This window comes from Perissodus microlepis, chromosome 5, assembly GCF_051167445.1.
Source record: "Perissodus microlepis isolate ML-2025 ecotype Zambia chromosome 5, ASM5116744v1, whole genome shotgun sequence".
In the NCBI taxonomy this organism is placed as follows: Eukaryota; Metazoa; Chordata; class Actinopteri; order Cichliformes; family Cichlidae; genus Perissodus; species Perissodus microlepis.
In genome coordinates, this window is record NC_140465.1 from 10,067,391 (window position 1) to 10,079,959 (window position 12,569).

A 12,569-nucleotide genomic window follows, 5' to 3' on the forward strand; every position below is an offset into this window, starting at 1 on the left:
AGAAGAAGACTAGAGAGGCATGTCACTGTCCATGTCACCGGGAGAGGGATAGGGGAAACGACCCTCATTTGTAAATGACAATGTCCTGGACAGCTTTTCATTTCAGGCAGCTTCTGGGGATATTGAGTCAGAAAGCATGAATAGACGTCATGTAATAGCACTGTAAAATAATGCCGTCACTCATCGTCATGAAACCAGGCTCAGTGAAAGCCAGCTCTAAGAGGACTATTGTGTCTTCTCAAAATATGAGATCCATGACTTTAATGGAGGAAGGAGCGACATTAGATCAATAAGTAAGAGTGTGGTATGCATCTCACTTTTGTTTCAACCACAAAACCACAAGTGGACAGAAGTCATGACCTGTGGTGAAAAAAGAGTAAAGTTCAGCTGGTGCTTACAGGCCAGGGGGATAACATTTGATACATCATTAACTGTGAAAGGTGGCTTAGAGTAGAATGATATCCAGAGTGTATCTATCGGTTAATGAACGATACATGAATTCAATTCAATTCAATTCAATTCAATTCAATTCAATTCAATTCAATTCAATTCAATTCAATTCAATTCAATTCAATTCAGTATGTATAGTACCAAATCACAACCTCAAGGCACTTCATATTGTAAGGTAAAGACTCAACAACAATACAGAGAAAACCCGGGCAATCAAACAAATCCCTTTGAATTAGCACTTGGTGACAGTGGGAAGGAAAAACTCCCTTTTAACAGAAAGAAACCTCCAGGAGCCATGCATCACATGCTTCACTGTACTTTCTAATAAAAATGACCTCAAACAAACATTTTATCAGATTATGAAAGCATTTTAAAGCATCTCATGTTTTAACGTTTTCTTTCACACAGCAATCATTTTCTCATAGTAGGCTCCAGCTGGTCCCGGCAGTAAAGATCTGTTGTTGGAGGGCCACAGTTGTTCTTTACCTTTCATCCTGTCCTTTGTCAGACAGTCAATCAGTTGAAGACAACAAGGCCTTGACTTTTCTGTGTGGTGTCATAACACCAGCCCTCTGACAAAGTCTAGCATGTCTTGCTTAGACTGGCAGCTCACACCGCCACATGAAAACTCCTGCTGTCCAGCTCAAGAGAAATGGTGAACGACATAGCAGTGTATTTCAAACTTCTCACTTGTCTTGAAAATAGTAATTTGACTAGGAGTTATTGGATTATTGTCCACTTTGTGTCAGGAGCTTTTAAAGAATCTGTCATGTACTACTGAGGGGTTATTTTTTAAAACAGCTGTTTTACTAGTATATTTTGGAGTAATTCATTTATGTTTTAATTTGAGTCGCTTCCAACTGGAAGAGAGTTTTGAGAATGTCGTCATCCCTTTGCAAACACTGAAAATAACTCCACCTTACAGCCCTCAAGGTGATATTCTCTGTAGCTCCGACTCACTTTGACCATGACAAATCTCCCTAAGTGATAGTAATGATTGTAATTGAACAGGCACAGTTGCAACCCACAGTGCTCTATCTATCACCTTGGATGCAATATGCTGCTTCCACTTGTGTGTGTGTGTGCTTGGATTTTTTGTGTCCATCTGTGTGTGTCTCTTTGAGAGACTGCGTGTCCCTGTTCGCGGCCCCTCTGGCAGCTGGCAGATGTGCTGTTAACTGTGAGCGACAGTGTGAGTGTGTTCGTGGGATTATGAAAAGCTCCCACTGTGCTGTGCTGCCCGGGTCCACTGTAAAGCCGCTGCGAAGAAGCCGTGTGGCGACGGCAGAGCCTGGGGCGGTCATCACAGCAGCCCTCAAACAACGCAACAGCTCGTGAGGGGGAAAGAGGGTTTCACCCCTGCGGGATTGGAGCTTTAAAAGGGAGAAGTTGTGAAGAAGAGGAAGGGATAGAAAAAACAAAAAAAACCCCACAGAGTTGAAAGAGAGGAAGTGAGAGAGACGGCCTAATGCGGGAGCTGAATGGGATGCTGAAACTGAATGAGTGTATAAGAGTTCAACAGGGAGGAGCATGATAGTCACGAGACGGTCAGAGGAATGTGTATCTGTGTGTAGGGAGTAATGGGACAGAGAGAGTAAATACCCCAAATCAATTCAACTTAACCGTAATTTGCTGTAAATCATGCATGAAGTGGAATTGTGCAAGCGTGCTATCTGTTGTCCATATTCCCCTGTATTGAACAATATATTATTTTTCCATCAGATCTGGGGACCCTCTAAAAACATAGCACCATGGGTTCATTTAAAAATGTATTTCCTCAAATGCATTTTGTGGACTCAGAGACAACAGCTAACCCATGCACAAGGACACTAATACATTGTGCAATCTAAAATCCTCCTAAAGGGTTTCATGTGTGGTGCGAGATTCCACATGGAATCACAGGCACTGGTGTAATTGCATTAAAAATTTCCTTTGTTGGTAGATCTGTCCCTGATATCTGTGTATGATCCTCACATAGAATTGCTTTGTAAGAGTGTGTGAGGAGGTTAAAGGCCCCGCCTGTCTCAGGGGAGCACAGTGATATGGTGTCATGCCCCGAAGACTCACAGACAAATTAATTCACTTATTGACACTGCTGACACGTCTCAGTGACTTTGTAAAATGAACAATTGATCCCCCACACACACACCTCTCTCATACTCTCGGCCTCTCTCTGTTTTCTCTGACTTCTTTTTCTCCTTTCATTCCTTCCACTCTGCTATTTCCACTGTCTACAACTCTTTTATCTGTAAGCTGCTTCCTTCCCCCTGCTTTCACCCCTTTCTCTTTCCTACACACACCAACCTCTCTTTTTTAATTTGACTGGCCAATTGACAGCCATGGCACGTATGGTAATTAATATAATTACACACAAGCTGGTCATTAACAGGAGTGGGGACTGAAATAATCAAGATGTCACTTGTCTGCATATCTGAGTTTCAGTGGGGATGTGCTCAGACAGCAAGAGAGTGAGAAATAACGTGTGCGTTTGCACGAGTGTGAGGGTGAAGAAGGGGAAAGGGAATGTGCTCCTTTACCTGTGTGTGTGTTTGTGTGGGCATTTAATTAAAACAATTGTGTGAACGAATCTAGCAGCCCAGAGAGTGTTCAGAGAGTGTTTGTCCAGTGCTTTTTTCTGGGTCAAAGCAGTACGCACAACTAGAGGCCAAAAGCTCAAAGAAAATCAAAGCCAGCTCCACATCAAGGCTGTTTATTTTCCATTAATCATAATTTGGGCACAAAACAAAATGAATGGCTGCTGCTCTCGGGGGACTCTCTGTCAGGGCCCGGGTCTCCTTTTGTTTGGCTCCAGGCCGCCGTTCAATACCAGCAGCCACAGAAGAAGGGTCCAGTCAGAGTTAGAAATACACTGCAGCATGCACACTCTGCTCTTGACTCTTTCATTTTCTTATTCTTTGCACAGAAAGGTGAAGGGATCAGTCGCTTTATTACTACACTAGGTCATGCTGTGTCCTTCCTGCCTCACTGTGGTTAACCAGTTTTCTTCTTCATATAAGGCTTCTTCTATGGCTTGGGGAAAACAAGAAGTATATAACATATACTTACAATGAAAGCATAAGAAAGAGAAGAGAAAACAGACAAGGAAATATGTACACAAGACTAAAAAGTTTCTTTCCACTTCATGCTAAAACCATGCAGACACACTGAGTGCACGATTACTAATTTGGCACTGAAAAAACCGAGACCGTGAAAAGCTACTTCCTATTTGTTTCTGTGCACGACACGATGAGTAAAATGTGAAAGCCTGCTATGCAATCATTCTAGCACGAAGGCAGATCAGTTGTGGAAATGGAGAACTTACTGAGCGAGCAGAGCAGTACATAAAGATTGCGCTTCACCCCCCTAAATCAGTCTCTACTTGTTTTTTTCTTCTTCTTTATCACAAAAGCAAGCTATGGCAAGAATAAAAGAGGAGTAACAACAAGAGAGAAGCATCAATACTGCAGATACCTAGTTTGTCTCGAGTGGAAAGGGGGGAAGAAAAGCTGCCAAAATGGGTGTGGGTGTGTACAATCATCAAAAAGTGTCTCCTATTCTTTCCTCCTTTCCATCCATCTTCCACCGCTGAGGGACACTGACTTTTAATGGCCTTTTATTGCTTTATTAGGGTGCGGCAGATTTACTGCTGGACCGTGCCTCTGTCTGTCAGCAGCTCTGAGGAGGATTTCTCTGATCTATGTTGGCTCAAGCTGGCTGTCTAGGTTTTAAATGACAAACTGAGGAAACCAGGGAGTGGGCCTTGGCCACAGACTTGTTGTATTAGTGAGCTAATGTTTATTAGCCTGTTAGTGCCTACGCTTCATCCCCTTTTATAAAACAACTAACAGCGTACTCCCTCTCCCTGCCGCCCAATTCAGTGGAAGAGGATGCTAAAACACTTTAATGACACTTGTTAGCAATGTGGGAACATGACAGGTACATTTAGCAACCTTAGAAGTGCTTCTGCTGAGTTAATCTAACTGTACAACAGGTGTGATCTGCATAGATGGGTGTATCAGTAAAACGGCATGTTTGTGAATGGGTGACATGTGTACACCAGCTTATGAGCTGCATCCAGACTCCCAGGAGTGGCTGGTCGCCTGCTGCAGCACATGAAACGTATAGTGGGACTCTGATCATTTCTGGCTTTTATCTATGGAAGTGAAGGAGTGGAAAACAGTGAGGGAGAGGAAGTAAGATAAGTGCTGAAAAGAAGGGGATGTAGAAGTTGGCAGAGAGAGAATGAGAGTGGAGCCAAAGAACAACCTTGGAAAACACACCAAAGAATAGAGACACAAAAATAGATTCATTCTCTAGCTTGCTGCACATACCGCTCTAAATACACGTATATTTCTTGGCCGCCGGATTCTGAGACGATAGCTTGTGCAACAAGGTGGGATTTAGACTTAAGTGCAGGCCGATCAATTGAGTCATAATGGTACCTCAGTGCCAAGGCCATTCTCTGAACTCTGCAGTCGATACCAGTGCCAGGTAATGGTCCCAAACTCAGACTGTTGCTCGCAACTCTGTCTCTCCTCTCTCTCCGTCTCCTCACCTGGCCATTTCAGCAAATGTGGGGTCTTCCATTTAATTGCTTGCTGATTTATTGGAGGAAGAAATACAGTGGAGGAGGTGCGATGTTGCGGGAGGATGACAGTAAACAGATTCAGTGTTGCTCTGTATCTTTCAGGTGCCTTCTGACCCCCCCACCATAAAATATTTATAAGAATCATGTGCTATGATGTAGTATTAATCCTCAGCTGCTGTGTACCTCACACAGAGACCTAGTGCAGATTTTATTATGCAGTTTTGCACACTGTCATACTGATTCTACCAAAGATTATACTTAAACGCCTGTTCATAATATGTTAACAGTACAAAACAAACTAAAACAAAGTAATTTAGGATTTTAGGCATCAACTAAAAATTCTGTAGACGCTGTTGTTAATGTGAGAACAAAACATGCCTCCGTTCTGAAGATTTTCTGAAGGGTGGCTTGGATTTTATGCGTGCCCTTCATGTGTCTGTCTCACATGCGTAATGTCTGACATTTTAAGATGTCTTCTTCATTATGAGTTGAAGCAGAGAGATTGTTGGGGTGTCATTAGAATTTGCAGTTGGGAGGTATTGAAAAAAGCAGAGATGCTTATCTGCACACTGAGGAGAGAAACGAAAAGGCACGAACGCACGCACACACACACACACACACACACACACACACACACACACACACACACACACACACACACACACACACACACACATGCATGGAGGCAAGAATCCTTTGGCGAGCAAGGGTGAGGAGGAACAAACAAGAAGCAGGAAGAAAGTGAGCTGGGCAAAGGAGGACAGACAAATGCAAAAGGCTGTGCCATATGAATGCATACCGCAGTGTTAATTTAAGTTTGTACATTGTGCCTCACTGTGTGTAATAAAGTGCATTTGTGTGTGGGCACACACCAGCTCTATCTGCCCAGTGACCCAGAGGAAATGGCAAGGAGCAACATGCCGTATTGGTTTTAGAGCTGAAAGCAGACAAATATATAGAAGCAGAACATTACACATCCTAACTGAATGATAATACTGTGCATATCGGCAGAAATCTGAAACGCTTCACATAAGATTCCACTGGGCTTTGTGCTTTTGCCCGTTTCATTTTCAATATCTTTCCGCCTTAGGGAGATGCACTTTGTTTTACACTGATATGCTTTTTGTCTGCTTGGTCTTTGTCTGGGCAGAGAAAATCAGCATACTGAGATGCTGGTGTGATGATTGTGTGGTCTACAATCTTATTGTGTTGTTTTTTTTGTGTGTTCACATTTATTGGAGTTCACCCAGAGACTACGTTCATGTATCCGGTAGCTCTACTTTTCTGTTTTCTTTGAATTTTGTATTCTATTTAAATAGTTTTAAATTCCAAATAAACCACTAAAATCCAATACTGAAAACGAATCTTGCCTAAGTAAAAAGAGTCTCATGAAATTGAACATATTCCACAAAAAAAAAGAAAAAAAGGTCCTTGTATTATCTATTTGCTGAAGAAACAGTACACAAAGCTCCTGCTAAATATGTAATTTGCAAGCATTATTTCTGAAAATGAATCACAAAGAAATGAAAACAAGACAAATAATATACTGTTTTTATGTAACTGATCACGAGGATCTGTCCATACATTATTTGGCTTGCAGTGATGTATGTTCAAGTTATTCATGTAGCTAATCAAATAAACATGCACATGTAATATAAATGTATATTTTATAAATATATTTAAAACCCATAAGACCCATTTAGATCTTACACAGTTAAAAAATGCATATTTATTTGTAATATTGATTGCACAGGGACAAAATGTTTATGATCTGACAGCAGTAAATATCTAGCATTTAAAATAAAGCCGCCATTGGCCCAATACAGCCAACATAACAATCTAACTGTAACACAAACAGTCAAACCTGAAGGACTATCATTGCCTCTCGCCGTGTAGTGTTGGGCAGACGAGCAGCATCTTCAGTCTTGGGGTAGTGTCAGAGGAAAGGCCTTGGGATCATAAAAAATTTAATGTGCAGTTCATAATGTGAGTCTATGCTCATTTAATTTTTATGTTAATTTCATCCTGCTTATTTTGATTGTGTTACTTTATGTGTTAGTGAAATGTGCTCAGCAGCAAGAACGCTCAGCTGTTGTTAGTTGCTGAGAATTCCTTCGTCCAAACCACCATGTTTAATGGATCGCCATCATCTTTTTGGTGGCTGGCGAGGCAAACATCAGCCTGTCAGTCAGTCTGATGGCTAAACTATCCCATCAATAATCTGAAGCAGACTTCAACAGATACAAATCTCCTTCTTGTTTCTCATTCATTTTTAAAAGACATTATTTAATATTACAGAAAATTTCACAAAGCCTATGATCACTGGTACATACAAAGCAAGAGACACTGAGGCTATCAAATAATGATATGGCGCCTGTTTTTTGCAATTCTGCCGAGCCGCGACTTCCTGTGCTGCCCTGACAAATGATATAATCTGTGAGTGACAAACAGCACGGTGTCACGGTAAACCCTTTCTGCGGGAAGTGTCTTAGCCTTTTATATCTGATGCACAGCAAACATCTTTCCTGATGAGGTCAGAGACTGTATGCGGTATAATACATGCAAGTATAATTTTGCAAGTTCACGGGTGCATGTTCGTGATTGTGCACGCGTGCGTGCAGAGCACGGGCAGATGATGCTGTTCGGATGCAGGGCACACAGGATGTATTTGTGGCAGAGGTAGGATCGTCTCATTGCATGACAATAAGCTGGCGTGTCAGTCCTGTGTGTGTTTTCTGCAAGGAGTGACACAACCCAGGCCTCAAGACCTTGCAGGCGCCTGGTGAGGGAGGATGATACAGAAGCAGCGATTATTTTAGAAAGAGTGAAGCTTGATGTTCTTAGATAAACTTGGGGGTGTCGTTGCACTGTTTGCTAAAGTGTGCATGTCCTTCCTGCCAAACAGAACGAGCCTTCACGGTGATGATGACCAGCTGAGCCTCACGCACACGTCATCTTGCTTTAACATAATGTCACCAGAGACTTTGGCCTTTTACTGCAGTGTGTATGTTTGCTGATTCACACTTATTCACAAATAGATACAAATAGATCTAGATATACAGTATATATAAGGTACATTTATTACACAGTTAAAAGGCTACAATCTGTGATCTGTGTGAGACACAATAAAAGTGACAGTATTGCTGTTACTGATGGCATATTTCACTGAGTCCCAGTGGGCTGCATCTGGAGACCACACACACACACACACACACACACACACACATAAACACACATTCATACATATACACATGGACAACTGTGCTCTCTTAATGAGTGTTTCAGAGAACAAAGCTGATAAAAATGCATGCCATAACCCAGCCTTGGAATGTGAAACAGTCTTGCATGCAATCGCACAATCATGCAGTGTGCCTGATCCCTCCACACAGCGCACACAACTTGGATACTGTACTAGAAAAAAAAACAACCCAAAGACACACACATACATATACATAGACAGGAATATAGATACTGTGATACAAATATAAACACACAAACAATATCTGTTTGTGTGTATCTGCCCTCTTCTCTCTAACCCATGCTGCTGCTGCTTTCAATGATAATTCAATAATAATAACTCATTCACATGATCTTTTGCTCGCTTTCACTGCCCAGCTACTTTCTCACTCTTGCCAAAGCAACCTCCTGTTTTCATGAGATTCGTGCCCTTTGCTGTTTGCTTCTTCCCCACTAGGGGGCAGTGGTACTACATAGATGGCTGCAGGTGTGGAGGGAGCTCCTATCTACTCGGGAAGTTTCTCAGCATGTTAGCGGACTGAGCTGCATATCAATGAGTTATGATGAATAATGAAGGTTCGAGGAGGGAGAGAACATTTTGTTATTAATGTGAATCTGTTGTCTTTCATTTAGATTGCAGAGTTTGTCCCTTTGTAAAGAGAGGTGTGTTGACACACTCTTATGGCGGGATGGTAATTTACTCAGTGTGTGGGTATGAGAGTGTGCAGACAGCAACATGCATCAGTAGCTGTCACTCAGCTGTAATTAGAAGGGTCTCTCTTGCTGTCCTTAGATAGGCTTTGAATTTACTTAGCAAACACTGTGTAAATGTGCTCTGTGTGTGTGTATGTGTGTGTGTGTGTGTGTGTGTGTGTGTGTGTGTGTGTGTGTAGAGAGAGGGAGAGAGAAAAAGCCTGTGTTCATGGCTTGTTTGATCATCTGATTTGTTGCAAACAAATGTTTTAGACTGCTTTTTTTTTGGCATGTTTCTGTTAAACAGACCTATTTTCTACCCAGTTTAATTTTTAGTGTGTTACACACGCACGTTTTGAGTTTTTCGATTAGCGTATTTACGCACATGACAGAGTGTGAGGGTTTGTGAGGGAGAAGGGGACAGACGTGTGATGTCTAGAGTGGGGATCACATTCAGCCTGGGGGTAGGTGAACCTATTGTAAACAATGGATCTGACAGAATCTGGGCCTTCACATCTCCACCCCCTGTGTGTGCGGGTGTATGCTTGTTTGTGTGTGTAGACCTTCATGCAAGGCCATCCGAGGCCACTGAGGAACTCCAGGGCAGCCTGGCCTCTCTGACTGAGCATGTCTTTGTACCTCCTTTCTCCAGAGCCTTCTTCTGTTTGAGGTGAGGAAAAGGTGGAAGCAGGAGGAAGAAGAAAGGGAGGAGGTGATTTGAGGTGGTGCGCGTGAATGCAGCCATGGCCTGTAGCCACTGTTCATAAAGAAGCCACACAGTGGAAGCGAGACCAAAGGAGACAGATGACCAACAGGTGAGATGGCGTCCCGCATCACGTACTGGCAAGTGAAACACATCTCGTGCTGCAACTAATTACTGTTCTGTGGTTTTAGTTAACTAAGTCATTGTTATAACAATAAAACAGAGTAATTATATGACTTGACAAGTTCCTACAATTCAAGGTAACATGGTGTGAGGGACCAAGCAGCCAAAGCAAAGAGGACACAGGCAAAAAAATATCTTCAAAAAGGGTTTTCTTTATTTTAACCCTCAAAAAGTCCAAAATTAACAAAATTCAAAAACATACTTAGCAGGTCCATAAAAGAGGTCAACTAAATATAACTCTACAAAAAGGAATTTCCAGAAACTTAAACAAAACAAAGTGAGACACAACTTAACTCACAAACTGACCTAATTACAAAGACACATGAGGGTAGCTTTTATAATGATTTGGCCAAACCATTTGAACACAATAGGGGGAAAACAAAAACACACACTAATATTAACTAAGCACAGAATAACCTAACTAAACCTAAAACACCCCTGCTCCTGGTAAGCCCATGGTTAGTCCTGCTGAGCAGGCATTTTTTTCCCAGAGTCCTCAGCCACGCCTTTTGCCCAGACAGGAAACAGCCACCACCCAAACCCAGGTAACTCAAAGAAAGAGAAACATAATTAATATAACAAAACATTTTAGAAAAACCATACAATGTTACTATGTGCGCGCCTCATAATACCAGTGTTAGGTTTAACCAAATGATTAATGAAGAAAACTGCAAAGCAAATTAATAAAGTAAAAAATGGACTAATTTACCCCTGTGTGGCTGATGCCATCACACATGGTGAGACGCTTTAATTTTTTTTCCTTAAATTAACTGATAAATAATTAATCAGTAGATTAGATAAATGATTAACTTTATTTTTTCCAGCAAAAATGCCAAAGTTCACTCAATGTAGCAGCTCAGATGTGAAAACCTGCCTAAGTTAAAAGCTTATCTTTTAGATTTGGGTTGTTTACCACAAAAAAACAAACAAACAAGAAATTGAAACAATTCACCTTTGGCCTTTTTGGACATGTTTAACAGTATTAACCAGCTAATCAAGAAGCAACAGCAGAAAAAAAGTCCAATCATTAACATAGTGATTAGTTTCAGCCTCTTACCATGTATTACTGTTTCTGGGTTACACATGTTTCTCTGCTCTAACTCTTGTAAAGTCAGCCCTTTTGTAATTTGCAGTTGCAAGAAGAAAATTTGAAAACTTTATACTAACAGGATGCTTTTAGCGCACAGGTTCTGCAAGTCTTCCTATAGTATGTAGGAAGGACATTTTTTGCAGGCCTAGTCTGTTCTCAAGCTTCTCATTGCTTCCTTTGACCTTTGACAGTTACCTCTCACATTGTTTCTGCTTCTTGGAAAAAACAATATTTTTTGTGTGCTCTGCTGTTGCCTCCTGTTTTTTTTTTCTCTTCTTGTTTTGGGTACAGGTTGTGACCCCTCACGATGACCTTTTCCTCCTCTTCTCTTCCATTTGTGCCTCTTTTTGCTCCATTCCCTCTCTCTCTCTCAGGATGAAACTGAGGGGGAGGTCAGCTTGGCCTTGGCAGGTGGCCTTCCTTGTTGCCTTGGTGATGCTCTACGTTGACCCAGTGTCTGCTGGCAACCGTAACCATCGGGGACCGACAGGTACACCAGGTCTCGATCCAAGCTCCCCTTCCAACACCAAGAGAGGTTAATTACACTGTCACTTCAGAGGTGTAACACATGTTCCCTGAGCCTGTCGCTGACTGAGCCATCCACGTCCTGGAGGAGGGGGACAAGCGGGCACAATTTGCTCCGTTTCCCAGCATGACAGAATGTAATCTAGACAAGACCTCGTTTTAGTCTTGGATGCAAATACGTCTCTATTTGAGTGATCCAGCCCGTACAGATACAAATGGCACTTAAGCTGTCAGGGGCTGTCAACACAAATAGATCAGTGTGGGTGAGATCTGATCTATTCAGAGTGCAGACATGCAGCAATTCGGGGCCAACGCTGTAGTTCTCAAGAGGCCTGTTAGTGGTTTAGTGTTCGCAGTGCCATAAAACAGGGTGTATGCCTCACGCTGAAGAGACCCGTCGGCTCATGACTTCTAATCCTCAGGCTTATAATTGTCAATGCTCACATTAATATGCACAACTCTGCAGCCCCCGCTTAACTAGAAGAAGAAGATAGAGACCATGGCAAGCGCTGACTTAATTCAGGCCTGCGAGCTACATCTCTACTCTAGCTTTAATTTCCATAAGTCATGGAGACAAGCCACCCTAAGCAAAAAATAAATAAAAATGACCAACACAGTCTTATTAAAATTTCATTGAGGCTGACAACAGGGACAGTTGTGCTGAGTCACAGCATCTTGTGCTACAACTTGTTGGCGGCAACCTCCCCTGTCACCTCTTCCTCGCGCTTAATTATGGCAATTTCTTTAATCATCTCAGTTTCTTCACTATCGCTGCTCGCGTTTTGCAAGGTGACCTTTATATGCCACAGAAAATGCTACCAGCATCCAGTCTGTTCACTGGCTGATGGCATTAGTTTCCTTTAGACAGAGAGGAGGCTGCCTGCTTATGGCAGGGACACTACTAATTGCAGGCCTTGTGTGTTGTGAAGGTCAGCATCGGTGCCTGCCCCCTTCTTAGTTTCTCTCTCACGGTAAAACAAGATGTCTTCCTCTGAAACTGACTCGTGCTTTTTATTTGAGGGTTTCCTCTAATTGCTGGAAGTTTAGGACTTTTCAATGATGAATACAACATGACACTCATAATGCCGAGGCTGAGGAAT

General features: G+C 42.1%; 1 protein-coding gene across 2 annotated transcripts in view; it reads left to right on the forward strand.

Annotated features, from left to right (window-relative positions):
- The window catches only part of tafa4b (TAFA chemokine like family member 4b), a 37,883-nt gene that overhangs the window by 2,791 nt on the left and 22,523 nt on the right, over positions 1 to 12,569 (forward strand). Inside the window, exons 2-3 of one of the 2 annotated variants that reach the window (XM_084927763.1) lie at positions 9,621 to 9,783; positions 11,319 to 11,479. In XM_084927763.1, coding sequence (XP_084783889.1) covers positions 9,704 to 9,783; positions 11,319 to 11,479 — 241 coding nt within the window. In that variant the 5' untranslated portion in view covers positions 9,621 to 9,703. The remainder of the gene's footprint in view (positions 1 to 9,620; positions 9,784 to 11,318; positions 11,480 to 12,569) is intronic. The other variant, XM_084927764.1, reaches the window with a different exon arrangement.